The 23,174-nt window shown below is 43.0% G+C and overlaps 1 protein-coding gene across 5 annotated transcripts in view; it reads right to left on the minus strand.

Annotated features, from left to right (window-relative positions):
- The window catches only part of LOC127588084 (NEDD4 family-interacting protein 1-like), a 193,581-nt gene that overhangs the window by 166,542 nt on the left and 3,865 nt on the right, over positions 1 to 23,174 (minus strand). For 3 of the 5 annotated variants that reach the window (XM_052046647.1, XM_052046646.1, XM_052046643.1), the window contains one exon: positions 22,379 to 23,135. In XM_052046647.1, the coding sequence (XP_051902607.1) occupies positions 23,032 to 23,135 (104 nt within the window). In that variant the 3' untranslated portion in view covers positions 22,379 to 23,031. Of the gene's footprint in view, positions 1 to 22,378; positions 23,136 to 23,174 lie in introns of those variants that run through there. The other 2 variants (XM_052046644.1, XM_052046645.1) reach the window with 1 other exon arrangement.

Genomic DNA, 23,174 nt, shown 5'->3' on the forward strand with positions numbered 1-23,174 from the left:
GCAAAACGACAGAAAACAAACGAGCTGTCGTGTTGGTTCTTTTTAAAACGTACTGTATATACACAACTCAAGCGACTACTAGACCGGCACGTCCTTCTCCTTCCCGGTTTCCATGCCTTCTGCTCGAGAGTGACCACCCAAGAAAACGTAAATGAACGATGACTTCAATGACACTCAGAAAAGCAAACACTAATGCACCAAACTGAAAATCAAGAGAGGAAATCACAAAATAAATTCTATGGGGGTGGGGGGTTGTGAACAAACAACAAAGGAACAAACAACTCCGAGACAGGGGGTTCGGTACTCCATACCCACGAAGCACACCCCACAGAACTCCCCGGTCTGCCAATCCAGAGGCACTCTCCCTGTTGACCACGCGATGTTGCAGAGGCGTGTCAACCAGGACAGCCCCACAACATCCAGAGCCTTGAAGAACTCCGGGCGGATCTCATCCACCCCTGGAGCCTTGCCACCGAGGAGCTTTTTAACCACATCGGTGACTTCAACCACAGAGATAGGAGAGCCCACCTCAGAGTCCCCAGGCTCTGCTTCCTCCAAGGAAGGCGTGTTGGTGGAGTTGAGGAGGTCTTCGAAGTATTCTGCCCACTGGTTCACAACGTCCCGAGTTGAAGTCAGCAGCGCCCCATCCCCACTGTACACAGTGTTAGTGGTGCACTGCTTCCCCCTCCTGAGACGTCGGATGGTGGACCAGAATTTCCTCGAAGCCGTCCGGAAGTCGGCTTCCATGGCCTCACCGAACTCTTCCCATGCTCTGGTTTTTGCCTCGGCGACCACCAAAGCTGCGTTCCGCTTGGCCAGTCGATACCCGTCAGCTGCCTCTGGGGTCCTACAGGCCATAAAGGCTCGATAGGACTCCTTCTTCAGCTTGACGGCATCCCTTACTGAGTACGAGGGTTGCCGCCACGACAGGCACCAACCACCTTACGGCCACAACTCAGATTGGCCGCCTCAACAATAGAGGCACGGAACATGGTCCACTCGGACTCAATGTCCCCCGTCTCCCCCGGAACATGGGAAAAGCTCTGTCGGAGGTGGGGGTTGAAACTCCTTCTGACAGGGGATTCTGCCAGACGCTCCCAACAGACCCTCACAATACGTTTGGGTCTGCCAGGACGGACCGGCATCTTCCCCCACCATCGGAGCCTCCTCACCACCAGGTGGTGATCAGTTGACAGCTCCGCCCCTCTCTTCACCCGAGTGTCCAGAACATGCGGCCGCAAATCCGATGACACGACCACAAGGTCGATCATGGAACTACGGCCTAGGGTGTCCTGGTGCCAAGTGCACATGTGGACACCCTTATGTTTGAACAAGGTGTTCGTTATGGACAGTCCGTGACGAGCACAGAAGTCCAATAACAAAACACCACTCGAGTTCTGATCGGGGGGGCCATTCCTCCCAATCACGCCCCTCCAGGTCTCACTGTCATTGCCCACGTGAGCATTGAAGTCCCCCAGTAGAACAAGGGAGTCCCCAGCAGGAGTACTCTCCAGCACACCCTCCAAGGACTCCAAAAAGGGTGAGTATGCTGAGCTGCTGTTTGGTGCATATGCACAAACAACAGTCAGGACCCGTCCCCCCACCCGCAGGCGAAGGGATGCAACCCTCTCGTCCACCGGTGTGAACCCCAATTTACAGGCACTGAGCCGGGGGGCAACGAGCATGCCCACACCTGCTCTGCGCCTCTCACCGTGAGCAACTCCAGAGTGAAAGAGAGTCCAACCCCTCTCGAGAGAACTGGTACCAGAACCCAGGCTGTGTGTGGAGGCAAGTCCGACTATATCCAGTCGGAAATTCTCTGCCTCACACACCAGCTCGGGCTCCTTCCCTGCCAGAGAGGTGACATTCCATGTCCCAAGAGCTAGCTTCTGCAGCCGAGGATCGGACCGTCAGGGTCCCCGCCTTTGGCTGCCGCCCAGCTCACATTGCACCCGACCCCTTTGGCCCCTCTCATGGGTGGTGAGCCCATGGGAAGGGGGACCCACATTGCCTCTTCGGGCTGTGCCCGGCCGGGCCCCATGGGTGTAGGCCCGGCCACCAGGCGCCTGCCAACGAGCCCCACCTCCAGGCTTGGCTCCAGAGGGGGGCCCCGGTGACCCGCGTCCGGGCAAGGGAAACCTAGATTCATTTATTGTATTCATCATTGGGGTCTTTGAGCCGTGCTTTGTCTGGCCCCTCACCTAGAACCTGTTTGCCATGGGTGACCCTGCCAGGGGCATAAAGCCCCAGACAACTTAGCTTCTAGGATCATTGGGGCACACAAACCCCTCCACCACGGTAAGGTGACGACTCACGGAGGGCCCCAGAAAATCCAATTCATTTTATTCTGCTTTGGACATTGAAACTGGAAAATATGACTTGCATTCAATAAGTAAAGAATTCCAATTCCAAGAAACCAAGAAACGATTAAATTCCATATTAGAGTTTGGAATTATGTTGCTTTAAAAACAATTGTAAATTTTTAAGTCAGTTTAAATATACTGTGTGTGCAGTTGTGTTTGTGAACATATATATAATTTTATTTGCTGTAATTATTTTAGGAGTATGTGACATTGGTGATCCTCGTTACTCAAATACTATATGTAGATGTTGCTCAAAATTTATCATGCTCGCCTTCACAGCAGACCTCAAAGTTCAAAAAGGCTGTGGCAATTTTGATAATTGACTTAGTCATTGGCCATGAAGAGGAGCGGCTGTTACCTGCTCCAAAACGAAGTTTTTGCAGCACCCCTCCCCCCAGACATGAGTTTGTTTACATTTCAATTAGCAGAGCTGCGCAGAAGCCAGCCACAACGCTTTGCAAGAAAAAAATGAGTTAGGTACTGTATTGCAGAAGTGTCCCCAGAATATCCAATTTATTTCATTCAGCTTTGGACATTGAAACTGGAAAATATGACTTGCATTCAATAAGTAAATAATTGTTTCATCTAAATTCCATATTAGAGTTTGGAATTCATTCATTCATTCATTCATCTTCCTAACCGCTTGATCCTCACTAGGGTCGCGAGGGGTGCTGGAGGCTATCCCAGCTGTCTTCGGGCAGTAGGCGGGGGACACCCTGAATCGGTTGCCAGCCAATCGCAGGGCACACAGAGACGAACAACCATTCGCACTCACACTCACACCTAGGGACAATTTAGTGCTTCGATCAGCCTGCCATGCATATTTTTGGAATGTGGGAGGAAGCCGGAGCACCCGGAGAAAACCCACGCAGGCCCGGGGAGAACATGCAAACTCCACACAGGGAGGCCGGAGCTGGAATTATGTTGCTTTAAAAACAATTGTAAAATTGTAAGTCAGTTTAAATATACTGTGTGTGCGCGGAGTATGTGACATTGGTGAGCCTAGTTACTCAAATACTGTATGTAGATGTTGCTCAAAATTTATCATGCTCGCCTTCACAGCAGACCTCAAAGTTCAAAAAGGCTGTGGCAATTTTGATAATTGACTTAGTCATTGGCCACGAAGAGCAGCGGCTGTTACCTGCTCCAAAACGAAGTTTTTGCAGCACCCCTCCCTCCAGACATGAGTTTGTTTACATTTCAATTAGCAGAGCTGCGCAGAAGCCAGCCACAACACTTTGCAAGAAAAAATGAGTTAGGTACTGTATTGCAGAAGTGTTCCCAGCATATCCAATTTGTTTCATTCTGATTTGGACATTTCAACTGGATCATTATGATTTGCATCCAGTAAGTAACAACAGTAAGTATTCTTTAGTAGAAATCATGGTTGCGTTGCTCAATCAGTCTTGATAACAGAATTTCATTATGTGGGACATGACTATGGTACACGTCCTTTATGAACATGCAAGTATGTTAACAAAATACATGTGTAAGAACACATGCAGTCAAATGCAAAAATATATGCCCCAACAACACAAATAACACAAAAACGGCAGTATACAGTACAGGTATATGAACAAAATACATTATAACAAGAGTAGTCACAAAATGAGGGCTCTTTGCGACCTTTGAGACCTATAACAGCTGGTGGCTTTTCTTTCCAATCACTCACTATCTCAAACTTGACCTCCCCTCGATCACCACCCAAGACAGCGTTGCTCAGCTGTCCAGAACCTTGGCTGTGTGTGGAGGCAAGTCCGACTATATCCAGTCGGTACTTCTCTGCCTCACACACCAGTTCGGGCTCCTTCCCTGCCAGAGAGGTGACATTCCATGTCCCAAGAGCTAGCTTCTGCAGCCGAGGATCGGACCGCCAGGGTCCCCGCCTTTGGCTGCCGCCCAGCTCGCATTGCACCCGACCCCTTTGACCCCTCCCACGGGTGGTGAGACCATGAGAAGAGCTTTAAGCTAGCATTTTCAAATTCTGATTAGAGTCGGCATACTTGAAACATGCAATATTCCACAGTATTTAAGTTTGAGTCATTCGTGTGGACATGCAGCAAGGTCATGAGCAATATTTCTTCTAATTTTCCATTTGTAATAGCATTCACACAAACTGCCTGAGTATTACTTGGACCACGGTGAGCAAAATCAAACAAGCGTTACGCCTGTCTAAAACCTGAGATCACAAGTTACATGAAGCAGATATGTTACAAAACAAGCAAAAATCAAACCACTGAATAGAGAGTTGTTACATATATACCAGCCCTCATTCGTTACTTTTATTTTAGCATGGGTCTTTTCAAGAATAATCAAGTCTCAATACAACCTGTAGCAATATGGTCCCACGCTGCCTACTCATTAATCATGCAAAGCATGTCATTTAGTTAAACACAAACATTTCTAGTCTCCTGTCCACCGAAAAGTGTGAAAGAGGTTTAAACAAACAAAGAGGCTCATTTAAGGGGCTCGTAAACTATGTCCACATATGGTTTTCGTGAATTAAGCGGTCTCAAGGGGTGTTCACACGGCAAAATTTGGTCCGGTGCTACACCGGGGCTGCCCCAGTAGAGCGTTCACGCGTGCAAATTAGCTCCGGTGTAGCCCCAGAAAACAGCTTACACCGGACCAAATTTGATCCACCACAGGGAGGTGGTTTAAAAATTTGCTCCGGAGCAAAAGCTCGTTTGCGCAGCAGCACCGATGTAAATTTGCACGTGTGAACGCAACTGGGTTAAATTTGCTCCCTAGCAAATGCTTGTGAAGAGTTTACGTACGGCGAGAATGCGTTGCTTTCACGCTCTGTCGGACTGCATGTGTTTGTTTAATAACGACACAAGACTTAGCTGGTAACATCTTTCCTTTTGTAGGAGACTGGACTGTCTCTGAGTTGTTTGTGTAGTTTGTTCCTTTGTTGTGTGCTCACAACCCCCCACCCCCATATAATTTATTTTGTGATTTCCTCTCTGATTTTCTGTTTGGCGCATTACGTGTTTGCTTTTCTGAGTGTCATTGAAGTCATCGTTGATTTGCGTTTTTCGGGGGCGGTCACTCTCGAGCAGAAGGCACGGAGACCGAGAAGGAGAAGGACGTGCCTGTCCAGTAGTCCTTGAGTTGTGTATACGTTTAAAAAAAACAACAACACGACAGCTCATTTGTTTTCTGTCGTTTTGCTGCGCTGCAGAAACTGCCGTGTGAATGCAAGTGGGGCTGCACGACGCTGTGCCGGTGCTGACATGCTCAGCGGCTTTGTTCGTGTGAACGCTCCACACATTTTGCTGCGGTGCAAAATATATCGCAACAAAATACATCGGTGCAGGGCCGGAGCAAATGTGTGCCGTGTGAACACCCCTTCAATGTTGCCTGCAGCTGCGCGTTGTGCGCGCCAGCATCACCGTGTGCGGCTGGGAGCACGAGAGCTACGCAAAACTGCTCACGAGCACAATTTAGAGGGAACATTGGTAATGCGGACATTTGGCGACTGATTCACAGCCTCTTCTAAGGAAAACCATGCCTGCAAGCTGAATTCTCGCAGTATTTGTGAATTCACACCAACTCCAGAATCCATCCAATAAAATAAAAATATGTGCCATCCTATTGTCAATCCCCATGATAAGTTATTTTATGATAAGATATTTGATTAATTCGGCTTGATGCACTCAGCAGGAGTTGGCCACCATGTGCAAACACGATGCCGTCTCTCAACGGCTTTCAATTCTCGCACACATTTTATTCATAAACTCCTGTATGTAAGTGTTCTGCCCACAGTAAAAGTTTCGGGCCATTTCATTAATAGAAATCGTGTTTAGAATATTCATTTAGTTATCGCGGTGCATTGTGGGTAGCAGACGCCGTGCTGGTACTAGACTAATCGTTCCAGAAAGCCCGATTGTGGTCGTTGCAACTGGTCCTCCTGAGTTATATTCCTTTCGTTTCACCTTCGAAAGCAATGGCTGTAAGTCTGCTTGTGCTTAGAATTATTTAGAAATGTGTTTCGGAGATCGTTTTTCTTCAATTGTTGTCATTGAAACTCGCTAGCTCAGAGTACAGTACTGCTAACGACATAGCGATGATGCTAAATGAATGCTAACAACATAGCGACGATGCTAGGTCGGTGCTAGCGAGCTAATTAGCATGCGAAAGAATCGCGAAAACGCCTTGTTTATCGTTGTTTGTCACACTTCGAGCTGCATTTATGTCTTTGTTTAGTACCAGATGATTTGTGTTGTATTTATGTACACGAGGTTAGTGTTTAAATCTGTTCATTTCAGTTTTACTCTACATTTCATTGAGCTGATGTCACAGTTGTTCACTGTATGTGTACACATTGAAGAGATATGTCAGATCGTTTTAAAGTGCTATTTTCTTTGTCCAATTGTAATGGTCAGACAGTTTAAAATTATGCTAAATGCAACGTTTATTTGTGCCTCAACAAAAACAACTGATGAAAAGTGGCTTTAACGAGCCTCGAACCTCTCTTTTGTGATGTAATACATTTTTCTACTTGTTTAAGTACAGTACTTTTGGATCTAGACAATGTAAAATGTAATGTAGACAAGAAAAAAATTCTATGTCCCTTCATTGCGTTCTATTGAATACAATTAAAGTTTTGCAAAAATGATGGTGGATTTTGGGTAGGACTGAGGCTTTACTTAATTTGGGTACTGTTATTATTAATTGCATTTCCAATTTTAATCGGATACATTTAACCAAATCACATGGAAATAATAGGAGTCCAACACAAACTCAGAACAAACACATTCAATAAAATACATTCCTCACAAAAAAATTGAATTCACATAACTTGTAAAGGTCTTTGAAAAACAAACAAAAAAAGCTATGATGGCCAGTCCCTCCCACCCCCTCCAGCCCGCCCTGACAGCACTTGGTAGCTCGTTCAGCCAGAGACTGTTACACCCGCGCTGCAAGAAGGAGAGATACCGACGCTCGTTCCTACCGACTGCTGTCAGGCTGATGAATAAAAAATAACAATCATAATAATAATAATAATTAAATGATGTGAAGGAAAATTGTAAATAGTACTGCGATTTATCCATTTAAGATAAGATATCCTTTATTCGTCCCACAATGGGGAAATTTACAGCCTCCAGCAGCAAGAATGTATGTAGAAAGGAGAAAGAGAAAAAAAAACAAACATCTTTCAATTAAATGCAATATGAACACAAAATAATAATTTTTATCCATTTGTGTTCATATTGTATTGCAATATGAACACAAAATAATAATTTATCCATTTTTATCCATTTGTGTTCATATTGTATTTAATTGAAAGATGTTTGTTTTTTTTTCTCTTTCTCCTTTCTACATACATTCTTGCTGCTGGAGGCTGTAAATTTCCCCAGTGTGGGACGAATAAAGGATATCTTATCTTAAATAACTATTTCTCAAGGTGGCTCTTCAAAGAGCAGCAAGGGGATTTGTCATTTATAATTTTGGTCCAGTACCAAATTTCGACACTAGTTGAAGTAGAGAGCAAAAAGTGTGAAATTGTTGCAGTACCAAATTTTGACACGAGCTGCAGTAGAGAGCAAAAAGTGTGAAGTTGGTGCAGTACTGAATTTCGACAGAAGCTGCAGTAGAGAGCAAAAAGGGTGTGAATTCCCGGCGAAAAATTCTCAACATGGACCCATTCTGGGGACCTTTGGGGAAAAGCACAGGGTACCCGTTTTGGACACTTTGGAGTTGATTTAGAGGGTGTCAAAGTGAGGACCGGCCAAAATGTCCTCACTTCGTCAAAATGTCCTCACTCCGTTGGTTAAAAACTCACGTCGGTCCTCACAATGTAGTGAGTACAAGAACACACACACACACACACAAAGATAATGCACTCACCTGAGTGAGGAAACGGGAACCCTTGCAAAATACGGAGGTCCATTTTAGGCCTCTTGTGCTGCTCGATTTGTGGGACTCTTTCGCATACAATGGAGAGACGGGAACGAGCTGGCAGTAAGTGCACTTGACTGCGGTCAGATCTACTGGGTGGGAGGCGAGCTGGTTCCACGGTGTGTGCCACCAAGACACAAAGACCACATCTAAAGTAAGGGGAAAAAGGCAAACAGACTTTGTGTTTCAGCATTAAAAAAAAATCGCCATCATCCGCGTCACATGAGAGAGCATCAGTTGTACCACGGGAAATGGTCCAGTTTCACCTGATTAGTCCACAAATTATTTCTTGTATATTTGTACATTATTCAATGCCAGCGAGATATAGCGACAGACGGAACACTTCGAAGAGCGACGACTCATCATTTTTGGGTGTATGCATGCCCGCATTAAACTGCCTCCTGACCACCGGCGCAGTAGAAAAGAGTCATTCAGACTCAAACAAAGAAGAACAGCTTCACAAGGACTGTGACTCAGTTAACTGTTGTAGTATTTGTTGTTTTTCCGCACAGGATCCGGTTAAAACACAGCAACTACGTGTTGGCTTCTCAATGGCATTTTCCATTCTGCATTAACATTCAGCTAGCGGCGACAAGTTGTTTTGTCGTTTTATTTCCACAACATGTAATTCTCTTTGTTTTATGTTTAGTTTGACTTCAACTGGAAGTGACATTAAACAGCTTGAAGCCTCTCTTTTGTAGAGTGGTCTGCCAAACTGCTGCTGACTGTGAAGCGATTTCAGTGAGAAATTCCCAAGTCGGGTCACTCGTCACTCAAAGCGGCACAGCATTTGTGTACAGTGAATATATTCATATGTTCACTTTAAACCCCCACAAGGATTTATATACACACAGACACACATATACACACACACAGCTGCTGACAGACCATCTGCATTATACTAGAATTGAATATAATCGTTCCTGGCTCTGTACTGTTTGACCCTTAGAGTGTGGTCACAGTGATTGGATTTGAAAACATGTGCTGGCTATCATGGCTGCCAGGTGCGACATCAGCATTTGTGGTTTTTTTGCTCTGACTTGAAGCATCCGAGAGAGAGCCAAAACCTATGTCGTTTTGCGTGAGTGTGTACATGTGTGTGTATGTGGTGATGATGGTCAACCGAGCAGAAAAGACCCCCCACATCAGCCATTAACACGGTCTCACCTTTGACCCACCACATCCCCCCACCGCCTACCTCCATTGAAAGGCTTGCTAATAGAGGCCAGGCTGTGCAGACGCCGTTCATGTTTACAATGACTGTAGAAAATGGCGGATGGTTACTCCAGTGGTTCTAAAACTGGAGGCCCCAGACCACCTGGTGCCATACCTTGGGATCCGGAAAATAATTTGCAATGGTGTTCGGGCCCAATCTGATGCCATGTAACCGACGCCTGCCTTAAAATAGTTTACATGTGCCTACAGATCTCGCTAGATGGAGGCATAACACTACTTTGACCATAATGAAATCCCTCAACTCACTGAAACTTAGTCCCTCGACATCAAGATCTGTCAAGATGGCTGCCAAGTAGTTTGTGTCGAAATGAAGCGCCTCAATTCACAAAGGCATAACTCCTTGACGCCAAGATGATATCACTGCATGAAGTCTGTGGAATGAAGTCCTATTTTTTTTCACCAAAGTAAAATAATTTTTTTCCAGATTAACATCAACAAGCACCGAGTTTCCAAATTCCCTTTTATGCCAATATTATACACTCTTGGAAAAATTACACACATTTTTACATGGGAAAGATACACTTTTATACCTACATTTATTTTCAATTTTATTTATTTTTTTTGTCACCATTCAACAACATTTTTTCCCCTCAAAAATAGGCAACCTTTTAATTACTATGGTATTAAACGATAGATGTGGTCTTTGTTGATCTCATTCACTACCGTTGATGTTCGTCAGCTAGAATCCAACCGTTTAAATGCCGCCGTTTACTGTCAAGAACATTTTGGTATGGGAGGTATGAAGCTTGTCTGTAAAATTCATGTTCGTAAAGTCCTACACTGACAAACAGATCTGTATAGGTGGCATTGTTTTTGATATGAGAGCGGCACAGCTTTTAAGTAGAAGATGAAGAGCAGAGGATGAAGTTCAGCTTGTCACAATGATAATGAGAGAGAAAAATGCTGACATGCTGGGAGTCTGACAAGTTTAGGCCCCTATCATTTCAACTTGAATATTTGAAGCATACATATGTGTAGTCAAAACTGAGTGTGTGTCTTGGTTCATAGAAGACAATGTGTATCGCATTTCTGAAAAAGATGACTGAGTTCAAGGAGTGAATGACAAATATCATATGAAATATCGGGAGAAAAGGGGAACTGCTTTGAAAACAACAACAAAATTCCTTCCTTGCAAGTGGGCTCTGAACCCCAAATGTCTTTTTACACTGCAAATTGACTTCACATGCAAAGTGGATGCACACAAGAGCTCATTTTGATGAGCCCCGGAGCCTGGGCTTGCGTTAGGATTAATAAATGTGCACAATTGAAGACTTCCTGTTATTTAGCGGTGAGGCCAGAGGAAGTTATTCCACGGGACACGGATCATTTTGGTCAGAACGCCGGCCTATAAATACTGAAAGCGCTATGCAGTCCACATCCCGCCTCCTTCCTCCCTGTTGCTCCAGTCCGCCAAATGAAAAACAGGAGTGCAGCAGAAAAACAAAAGCAAAAGAGAAGGCGTGCGTGCACATGCATGAAACAGCTTGATGCTGAATGTGAGGAAATTGTTTGAACATGCTATTGTATGTAAATGACGCCGACTGAAGCCCACTTCAAGTAGCTTCGACAGTGCTGTAACTCCAACTCATTCCTCAGTGTCATCTGCTCAGTAAGCCGTGATAATATTAGTCATTTGCCATGGAGGATAAAGAATATATGCCCACGAGTATTGTTAGACATCTCACGTTTACATGTGGTGCCGCACTGTTTGTGTTCTGATATACCTCACTCATAGGGTGGGTGGATGATAGATAGATAGATAGATAGATAGATAGATAGATAGATAGATAGATAGATAGATAGATAGATAGATAGATAGAAGCAAAATGTAACGACCTGATTGGATTCAGTGGGATTATGATTTGATTCGATCTTTTGTCACGTACTGAAGATTAGGAAGCAACATGTAAAACTTCTCCAAAGCCCAAACGATCCAAGTTGCGGGAATTAAATTCAAAGAAACAACAAATCATCTGCAATGTGAAACCGATTTGTATCTGTGTGTGTATGCATGTATCTAACTGTACAAGGAAATTGTCTTTAGGCAGTGATTCTTTCACATACCATGAGAGGGATCCTATTGATGGTGCAGGTACCACACTTCGAAATTATTAGATCGTTTTAAAGCATATTACAACCCGATAGGAGGCTTTTCCTTATTCATTAAAAATAAAAATAAAAATCAGTGTCCAAAGTCAGTAATCTTTTTTCTCAATCAACTCTAGTTTGTCCTGGGATTTGATCGCCCCCGGCAAAATCGGAACTCTCTGTTTACCCATCCCATAATAAGGCTCATTCAAGCTCGGGACATCTTGATTAGGTCTGCTGAACGTCTGGTTCTCATTTAGGGTGGAGGATGGACGCAGGAAGAGGAAAGAGAGTGCAGGATTGAACCAGAGGTCAGTGGAAAGAAGGTGAAATAAATACAAGCATGCCTTTGGAAGAGCAGGTTAGGTCAGAGGATGGACTTTCTACATTCAACATTAGTGCAGCCCATTATAGATGAACTTATCCGGTTTACCTCGGTTGGCCTCAAGCAGGGCACGCTGATAAGCAACTATGCTGGAAAAGTTGACAAGTGCCAGAAATTGAACAGATTATCCTTGAATGAACCGCCCGGTTTCGTATGTGTCGCAATGCAAATAAGCAAGCCGGGTACCATTATAACCGATCAACAGGGAAGAAAAAAAAAAAAAAGAAGAAACATCAAAAGGTTGATATTTTACAACTCTGTTTGCGGATGAATGTCCGAGAAGGACCAAGACCACTGTGAAGACAAAAGAAAAAAAAAAGTGGCAAAGTTACATAAAGTTTTGATCTTGCCAAAAAAGTTGTTTTGTTGTCTCTTCTCAAAATCTGTCTGATTACAAATTAATTTGTCTAAATTGACAACATTTGTTTCGCAATATTTTTATTTTGGGGAAAATTCCAAATACTGTATATGTATTTTTGGTAAATGTAGTACTTTGTTCTTGTCATAAGAAGTATTTATATTGTTTCCTAATTTGAAAACTTTGCCTCACTTGTAGTAACAATATTTTTATTTTGTTTTCAATGTGAACCTAATACCCTTTTGTACATTTCATGTGATTATGTAATAGTTGCGGGTTCCTAAAAACAATAAAGGGATGGGGGGGATGTTGGATGCGTGATACAAGGAGGAAAATATGGTGTAACACTCCCGCGGCAGTTTATCATTCCCAGCAGATGCTCGGCCTCGGCAGTGCTCACAGACGCACCAATTCGCAAATATATACAGTTACATTTCGAAAATACAGAGATACGGTTGAAACTGCACATACTCCCACGGTATTTATGCACGGAAAGAGTGCAGACTATGCAACACACACACACGCAGCACATCAGAGTGGAGTTCATGTAAGCGATAAGAGACACAAGAGTCAACAGCCCAGCAGATAACCTGCTGATAGCGTGTTCCCTCGTTTCCGCTGCCCTTTTGTTTACCAAATGATCCCGTGGATCTCCATACGAGTGGTGCAGGCACACATGAATTGGGCAACCCTCACTCCGTGTCATTATGCTCATGTGGGAGACTTCAAATGACTGAATATGCAATTTAAAATGAAATCTGGATGGGGATAAAGACAGGACCTTGAGGGACTCCACATTCGGATGGATTTTCCTCCTCAGCGGTCCCACACCAGTTTGAGATTCACAAACAAGGAGGGCGAACGAGGAATGCGAAACAAGCAGAATTTGAAGGACTCTATGGGAATGAGGGAAAAAACCCCAACCTGGCTTCAACCATGGGAAAAAAAACACACGCCAGATACGTGCACACGCTCACCAGTGAAATCCCATTCAGATTGTGAACCACCTGCTGCATTCCACAGCCAACAACTCAGCTACTTAAGAGCCAGACTTTAATCAGTCTGTCAAAAGGCCTAGCATGAAATCCCACCGTGTGTTTGACCACCTAGACTTTTAGTGCCACCTGAAAACACCATACAGGTATTTTCTAGAAAACCGCTTATATCCAGTTAACCGCTTATCTATCAATAACTTATATAATATGTAAAGACGTGAACGGCAAGAACAGCAATGATACTCACAGCCGCATTGTATTTTGCATAAAAATGAATAATCAATAATCAGTCTCATGTATAGAAACTAGTTTATCCGCAAAATAGATGTCTTAAGGCAGCAAGAATAGCAACATTGTATGGAGCATGAAATCCTGATACATCAACATTTCTGACTATTCTTGGTGCGTTTCACATTCACTTATGCAGATATTTATTAATATTAGCCCGACGAGCCGCCACCCACACTTTCTGAGCAGCCACGACAGGACAAGAGCAAAAAGAAGAGGTCATGACAAAGGTAGCCCGGGAGTTTTAAAAGCCATTTCTACGCCCATCAGAAAGGGGCAGTCAGCACAGCATGGCTGACTGGAGCGCTTCAAAGCAGAGGTAGGAAGAGGAGGGGGCTAAGTCACTTCCAATGGCCTTACATGTTCAAGGGGAAGTGGGGAGTTTACACGGTGACACCGAGGTCATAGGGCAGGCCCGAAGGAGGAGACACACGGGGGCCATTTGTGTGGACAAATCTGATTAAGTTGGATTTGTTTTGCTCGGATGTGTCAGTTTGTCCAAGCATAGCTAAACACACCGCTTTAGAAAAACTCCAAACCCAACCACTTGAACGCACACGTTTCAAGATTTGCTCTTTTATGTCTAGTCTATTGACAAATATTGAACGTTAGCCAAGCATGCGTTGTATCTATGCATGGACTACAATGGCCCCAGTTGCCTCGGATAAATTACATTAGATTATGGAGCAGTAATACAACCCGTCTACTTTGCTGTGATATGTATTATTAATTTTGTATTTTACTTTCAATGTTTCACCTTTTCCACACCGATATGTTACAGAAAGCAAATGATTGTTTAAAACAGAAAAATGATAGACAAAGTTTTAGGTCAAAATGATTCAAAATAAGGTGGTGTGACAAACCACATGTACAACTGTCTCAAAAGAAAGCATCTAAAATGAGAACTGGTTTGAGATAAGAATAAAACTTTGCGGGGCTTCACATTAAGACTTAAGTGGCTTCACATTTCCACATTTCATGATTTTTTTTTTCATTCAGACTTTAATTTTCATAATTTCATTGTTTGAAAGAATAAATATGAAGAAATATTCATGACATTGACAAAACTGCAGTGTGTTAAGGACAAAACCCTGTGGCACTCAAAAAATTTTCCTCGACAAAATGGTCCAAGATTCTTTTGTGAGTGTAACTAGGCTACATCTTTTTTTTTATTGCGTGATTAATCGCTATTTTTCCGTCTCACTTCAATTTTCCCACGCAACGACAACACCGAGTGTTGATGACGTGCGATTTGAATGCCATTATATTCCATCTTTCCTGATCCATTTTTATTCCCTTCACCACTCCTCCTCCTCCTCTCACCAACACCTGTGCCCCTGCGGAGGAGGAGGAGGAGTTCCGGAGAGGAGGAAGCCCCCGGGGGTAGCAAGGCACCTCACAGATGGTTAGCAAATTACACCTTCATTACCTCTCGTCTACGCTTCCTCTGGTCAGCATTTCACAATGACTCGCTGTTCCTGTCACATCTGCCAGCATGTTGGCCTACGGCAATTAAAAGTTGTTTGTCGGTTACTAGCTGTACACAGACACGCTGATATAATACAGCACTATAATTAGACTACAGAACGGAAACACAGTGGCTGTTTGGAAGCTTAAAGATTCGCGTTTTGATCTGGCTCTCCATTCAAATGTAGAAACAAATGAAACCAAAATGATTATGCAGGGGCTTGTTTATTCACTGCTAATGTCATTACGTTATCGTCCAATGTCAACCTTGGATCATACTTGTATCAATTCAAGCCAATTTCACATATTGAAGATGACCTTATCCGTTAACGAGAAAAACGAAGTGCATTTTTATGATTTTTCTTGATTTTATTTAAATTAATTTCCCTAAAAGAGGTTGATATCCCTAAAAGAGAGAAATGTATTTCAAACATTAACAAATCTACTAACGCATGGTGCCAAAGAACCATGTTGAAGTAAGTTAAGGAGTTTCATTTTGACAAAGTTGTTGCTTTGCCACCGTCCTGCGGCATTTAGAAACCTTTTTTTGTGGTTCAATGTTCACATTTCACATGGTTTGCAATGTACAGTATTCATTTTAAAACAGGTAGAGTTACTTGGCTTTTGAATGGCACAATTGCCGGATGAGAAGGCACTGTAGAGAAAATATTTAAAGTGAAGCTACTAAAAAGACAACTTTCCACCACACTTGTCCTTTAAAATGTTTTAAAAAGTCTTACAATGGCGCAAACCATTTCGTTTCCTTTATTTCAGTATTGTTTTGATGTTATACGTACAGTAACAGTATGCTAACCGCTATTGATCAGCAGTGACCGCGGACCACCTCCCCAAGGCCCTTTACCCTCCTTCCCGTGCCTCTTCCAGCCCAGCGTGAAAGCGCACACGAGGGCCCCAGCGCAGCCATTAGTCAGGCTGAGAAGGCATGGAATAATAATGAACAGCGCTCTCATGCATGAGCAAGCAAACCCCATCACCGCCACCATCAGCTAGTTTCCAGCAGCCATTTCCGTCATCTAAAATGCATGTCCCTCTCACATGAGCGGATCTCGCCGTTCTCTTGCGAGCACTTTCCGCTTTCCCAGCACTGCCGGCTACAGTAGAACTGCCGGGCGGGCGGGGGTGGGGGGGGGGGGAATCCCATCTCCAAATAGTTGGTTTTGTTGCACACTTCTCACCTTTTCAAACAACAGTAATTTAAATCCAAACTTGTTTGTGATTAATTGCTAGCTTCTTGCTATTAAATTAAATATGGTTACTGTACAGCAAAATGGTCTTTAAAAAAAAATTTCATTGGTTGGTGAAAATATGCTTCCCATGTCAACACAACAAAAGACAACAACAACAATAGCAAAGGCCATGTTTGTTGATGCATGTATGACATTTCCTACTTTGCGTCAGTCTTGAACACAGCACAACTTAATTCAACACTTGTCTGCAGAGCACATTAGCAAATAAAAGTGAGAGTGTCCTGCAGTTTAGCCACCAGCCATAATGTTGCCCATGTCAGACCACACTTCCTTGCATGTGTATACTCCACCACCATCCAAAAAATAAATAAAACAGCTCAAGCTCTCACAGACTATTATTAATGACAAAAAGCAGCAATAATGGGCATGCCGGTGAACTGCACAGCACATTCAAGAGGACGGAAAATCACAACCACACTTGGCAGCTTAGCACAGGGGACCGTTGCACGTGGCAGGGAAACAGTTCAAACTTGGTATTTGGTGGTAAACAAGCTTAAATGAAGAGAATTTACCTTAACCACAGTTGACAAACAATCGCCTGGGGGTCAAACAGGCTGGCTTGTTAAGCAGGAAATGGTGGTCACATGACCACAAGATCAGGAAGTGCAAACACTCAGAAACAGGTGTGCTGTTTGGCAGGTGCATTCATTCTCTGAACCGTTTTACCCTCACGAGGGTTGTTGCTATTCCAGCTGTCTGCGGGCAGTAGGCGGGGTACACCCTGAACTGGTTGCCAGCCAATCACAAGGCCCACAAAGACAAAAATTCAGGCTCACATTCCCACCTCTGGACAATTTTGAGCATTTAGTCAACCTACCCAGCATGTTTTTGGAATGTGTAAGGAAACCTGAGTACCCGGAGAAAACCCACCTCGGCACAGGGAGAGCATGCAAACTTCACACAGGAAGGTCATGGTCGGAATCGAACACATGACCTCTGCGCTGTGAGGCAGACTTGAGGCTAACCAGTCATCGCTGTGTCACCCAGATGCATTCAGGGACCTCGGAAATCAAGAGTTGTGTTTTGATGGATTCTCACAGTATATTCACTTAAAGTAATTGCACATCGGAAAGGAGATTCATTCCACCACAAACAATATAAAACAATCATACAGACGCAAACAAAGTCTCACAACTATTTGTAATTGACACAATCCGATTCTGTAATACTAGTCATTTTTCATTGAGGATAAAGAATATATGCCTGTTAGAATTGGTCCATTATCTGTGCATTTTGTTTGTTCTACTGTTTGCTCAATATGATCTAAAACCACAACTGTTTGTGTTTATCTCTCAATGAGATTTGCCATTATAAATTTGTTTTAGGCTAGCAGGTTGTTCTTAAGGCAACGAAGTATAGTTGTTTCAAATACATTGTGTAGATCTCTTTGTTTTAGGTTTAATTTCACAGTCAACTTTAACAGGGAGCAGCTTGGCTTTTGTTGATGAGAGTGATGAAACAGCACTTGAATATCAAGTTTGCATTTTGCAACTCAAACAGGAAATTGGTGAGATGATGGCTTGTACCTTGAAAAACTTGTAAGTCAGGTATCAAGTCACAACTGTACTGTACACAGGATAATTTTTTTAATTAAAGCGCAAAAACATGGCACGATTGTCAAAGAATTTGTTTGCATGAATGGAGGAAACAGATGACAATATAGTGTGGCTATGTTGAGAGGCTGCTGACAATGATTTATTGCCTATTCATTGACTGCACCTGTGTATTTGAGCGACAGAGACTCTCCACACTTTGCTTTCAGTCCTCATATTGCAGGTGTACCCAATGAAAAGTCCAAGTAAGAGCATTGCATAAAGACCACCACCACAACAGCATCAGGGCCACAAGCGATCCACTGCAGCATGAGTGACAATGAAGAGAGAAAAGCAAGAATGAGTCATACGCAAGCCCCTCCTTCAACCCACCGCCACTCATAGACCGCCCCCCCACCCCATGTAGCCACGTTACGTTCGTCCTGACTCATTCGCTCGCAGCACAGTATCACGCCTACTTTTTTGCTTCTCCACGCGGACGGCCATTCATCTGCAGCTCCATTCACAAAAAAAAAAAATTGTTGGTCGTTCATTTAAAAAAAAATACTGGTGTTTGGAACATGTATGAATGATGGAATACTTCTTTCTAATTTGGTGGTCTGGTGTGGCGTTCAGTGCCTGCCAAGGCCACCCGCACTGTAAACCACTGACACACTGTTTTCTATTCCCACTTCCTCCCCAAGCTGCTGCATCTTCATCCCTGTCTTCCTCTCTCTGGTTAGCTCATCTCTAGACAGTCTGCTTCCCAGGCAGCTAATTATAGGCCACAGTTGTAGGGGGGCCGGATGTGACAGGGTGCCTCCGTATGTGTGTGTGTGTGTGTGTGCATACATTTGTGTTAAAGTCATATATGTCACATGGCATATGGAATATATGCCTTATTCCGCATTTAAATGCTCTCTAAGCCTTTTTTATTTTTTGCTTGTTTTTATAAAGACTTGCTGTCAAACAATTGTGTTTCGTCACTGACAAGTGTGTGTTTGCGTGTATGTGTGTGTGCCACCAAGTAGGATACACAACCTCAGCACCTCCCTCACTGTACTGCAGCTCTGACTCATACAAGGTGGATGCAGAGACAACTGGGGTCTGATGATTGGCAATCAGCGTGCACGCACACAGTTTTCAATCATAGGATGTGACCGTTATGGAAAACTGAATCGTTTTTTTTTTTTTGTTTTACCCCCGCAGATAATAATAAAAATATTCTGTCACTACCATAAAACCAGATGTAAAATTATTAGCTGTAATGAGTGTAAAAAGTATTGTCCAAGTTGTAATAGTTGGATGTAGTCGTGCAGATACGCCACCAAATAGGTGAGTGAGTGATTGATGCAATTTTGTGTCATGTGTTGAACACACAAATACAAAATGAAAACACTCACAAGGAGCATAGCTAACATGCTCACACCAAACAAATCTTGAGGTAAATGGCCAATTGAAGCTGGAGACAGAAATTCTTTTGTCATTTGCTAGACCACGCCCCTTAAAGACCCACATGAACACACAAATACTGTGCGACTTTAAATGTAATTATTTTGTATTACTGTACGGCTGTACGGAAGAAGGTCAAATAGTCATTTGGGAATTGGAGTTTACTTTATCACACAGTACTTAGCTTTTTTGTCTCGCATGCCACAGATGCTCTATAAGTGAGGAGTAAAATGAAAAAATGAACACAAAAATTCACAAAAATGAAACTAAAATTAAGCATTTTGGAAAAAATAAAAGCTAATAAAAACTACCAAACCGGCTCGAAAAACGAATTAAAACGGACTAAAAAACAAATGTAAAAACATTTTAAAAAGTAAACAATTAAAAAATATTCTCACCATGCCTCATATTCAGAAGATCTGGTTTTGAATTTCTGTTGGACCATCTCTGTGTTGAGCGTGCTTGCCTGTTAGGCTAATGACAGCCATCTAAGATTCAAAATGGTCCAAAGGTGTGAATGTGAGTGTCAATGATTGTCTCCATGTGCCTTTTGACTGACTGGTGACCAATCCAGGGTGTAAACTTCCTCAAGTGGGGTTGATGAGGACAAGCTCTTTAGAAAATGGGTAGAAGGAATTTAAGTGTGCATTGAAAAGCTGACTTCCTGTGATGAATTGGTTACCTGTATTGCATCACTGATGAGGACGGTAAAGAAAAAAAAAGGAGACAACCTCCTCCTGCTCTTCTTCTTCCTCTTCCCTCCATCATGCTCACTCCCCTCCCCATCCTGACGGGATGAGTCACAGACGGGCCAGTTCCCTTGATGCACTGCAGAAGCGTCATGTGACGTCTTCGCCGCCACCTCCCGTGCATTCATTCATTCTTTCGCCCAACTTTCATTCATAAAAAATAAAATTAAAAAAAGGGCCAATGCTACGAAAAATATACAGTATATGCAAGAGTTGAGTGGTTTTTCATTGATAAATGTGTGTCAAGGCTTTGCTTTCACCACGGATGATTTATCAGGTTTTATAGTTGCCATGGTTACAGCATGCCAGGAGACAAAAAGAAAATACAGGCAAGACTCGCAGTGATGCAGTTGGTTACATAATACACTCACCGGACATTTCATTAGGTACACAGCGAAGACGGGGAGCGGGGGGGGGGGCTGCTGTCTGAGTGTCATAGGGGGCTTGTGGGGGCTTGATCTGTCTCATAATTAAAAAAAAAAACCTCAAAGAAACTGCTGTAAAAATCAGCCTATATGACAATCAATCAATCCAAATCAGTATGTCAATATCACCAATAAAAACATTCCATCACCTACTTACTAAAACCAGACCACCAAATTAAAAATTGAGATGCCCTTGATGAGATGATGTGACATCATCATTCAGGGACAAATGACGATTGACAGTGTTTTGGTTACCGTGACAACAGAGACAGTGTCTTCCCAATTGAAAACAGACAAGGAACAATCCAGATATGCACGGCAAAGGGCCAACGTAGTGTATGAGTCATAACCTTCTGCTTGTATCTAATCTGTATTGTCACTTCAAATATCTTTAATATCTTTCAGTGTGTCAAACAGCCAACGGTGGATATAAAATCTCTACACACCCCGCAAAATGCATGGTTTTGTGATATAATAAATGAGACCAAGATAAAAATATTTCATCACTTTTTCCACTGTTAATTTCAGCTGAAACCTCTACAACTGTACAACTTAAGTCATCTCCAAACAGGAAGCAAAAAAATGAAGTAATGTGTTTGCACAAGAATACACAGCGTCATATAACTGGGACATTTTGTGTGCAGAATTAGCCAATCACATTCTAATTGCCACCATTTGAACAGGATAGACTTTTCAAATCCAGTGGATATAGAAATATATATTTTTTTTAAAGATTTGTGGAGGTGCACAATTGTGCTGCATTTATTGACATTTTTGCAGGTGTACGTACTTAAAGTTTTTTTGACCAATTAGTGTATCATGACAATCACATCATTCTTATTCAGGACATAGTACAGCAGATAACCACGAGGCGTCGTTTACGCACCCAATGAGCCTGTAAAGCAACACGAATGGCAAGGTGTTTTTTATGAATGAACGGTGCGACATTCAAGTTCACCCTCAGAAAGAGAGGAGAGAAGAAGCTCAACGTACAGTATGAATCACCACAACAAAGTGGAGGAGGGGCATGAGCCGGGGTGGGGTGGGGGGTGTTGGTGATGTCATTGATGATGGCGGGGGAGTCAGTCGTGAGTCAGAAGGAGGAGGAGGAGGTGGGTATGAAAAAAAAAAACGGGAGCACATGGGAAGGTGCATGGCGCACCTGCTAACATGGTGGATGACTCACCACTGCTTTACACACACACACACACGCACACGCACGCGCACGTGCACACTGCATTTAAACATACACACAAATGAAGGGTGAGGGAGGAGGGGTACGATGACTCACACGTCAATGATATATATACACACACACACACACACACACACAAAGGGGAAATACGATTTGGATGCATCCCACATCGTCTTCTCATTTTGGAGAATCCTCACGCTACAATAAATTATGAATGGTGTCCATTTTTAAATTTGACAAAAATATTCGGCAATATGCGCCTTGCGATTAGCTGGCGTCCATTCCAGGGTGTACCCCGTTTTTTCGCTTGCTAAACTGGCATAGGTTGCATCCCTAACCCGAAGGAGTAGAAGCACTCTCGAAAACGGATGCACAGGTGTGTAAGGCGTTTGCTTTTATCACTTGCGGCTAGGCAGGCTTCACGTAGATCAAGAAACTTTGCTCAAAACGTAAGACAAAATGATGATTTCAGTGTTGTTCCTTGGGCTGTCCACATAAAAGATCACTATAAAATGTGCACTTACTATACTGATTCTATCAACATCTTGAATATCGCACCAGCGAGGTGGATGGAGAGGCAAAAATGAAGTGCTCACATAGATTTATTTTTTAAATATTTGAGAGAAACATGTTTCTGCAAGATTTTGGGTTGTACAACAAGAACGTACAAGAATGTGTTTAGGACTTTAATTTTCCAAAACAGGGACACTGATGGTTTAAAAACATTGTTGAACCTCCACACGAATACAAGTGATCATAAAGCACATTTCTACATTTAATGGATACTTAAAGACATTGTTTTGCTTGTTTTCATGAACATTCAGCAAATTTCCCTCATCACTGCTAACACGACAGACATGAACACCAGCGCGTTTGGCCCATTTGTTCAGAAGAACCAACTCATTATTATTTTCTCCATATACAACCTGCACAATCAACTTCACCCAAAAAATAAAGTTAAAAGTTAAATAGATGATTTCTGCTCTCCAGCGTCACTCTTCTATGTACAAATGAGCTGGCCTGAAATTATACAGACAAGATGGTCCCCTGGTGGCTAAAAAATGCGTGTCAGCCACCAGTGGGCCACACCAGTAAATAAGGCAGACACTTCAGAATCGCAATCCGCACTTTTACAACACTAAACGAGTGATGGTCATTTATTTTTAATAGAATTTGCTAGTTTACACCGAAAGAGGACAAAGAGGTTGTGGATTGTCCTTTTCCGATCACGCAGAGGAATGACAGTAAATGTTAAGTAGATGGTTTTTGTTTTGTTGTGTGTGTGTGTGTGTGTGTTTTTTCAATCGAAATAGGATGTCACTGAGCTCAGTAGATGAAGAGAACTCGGGTACGGGGCAGCGTGGAGAAAGTGTCGGCCATCTTGCGGATTCGGGTGTAGTTGATGAAGCCTCGGAGAAAGAGCAAGAAGCCTGGAGGGAGCACAGACAAGTGTTCTGCATCTAAACTGA

The sequence above is a fragment of the Hippocampus zosterae genome, chromosome 16, assembly GCF_025434085.1.
Source record: "Hippocampus zosterae strain Florida chromosome 16, ASM2543408v3, whole genome shotgun sequence".
Classification (NCBI taxonomy): domain Eukaryota; kingdom Metazoa; phylum Chordata; class Actinopteri; order Syngnathiformes; family Syngnathidae; genus Hippocampus; species Hippocampus zosterae.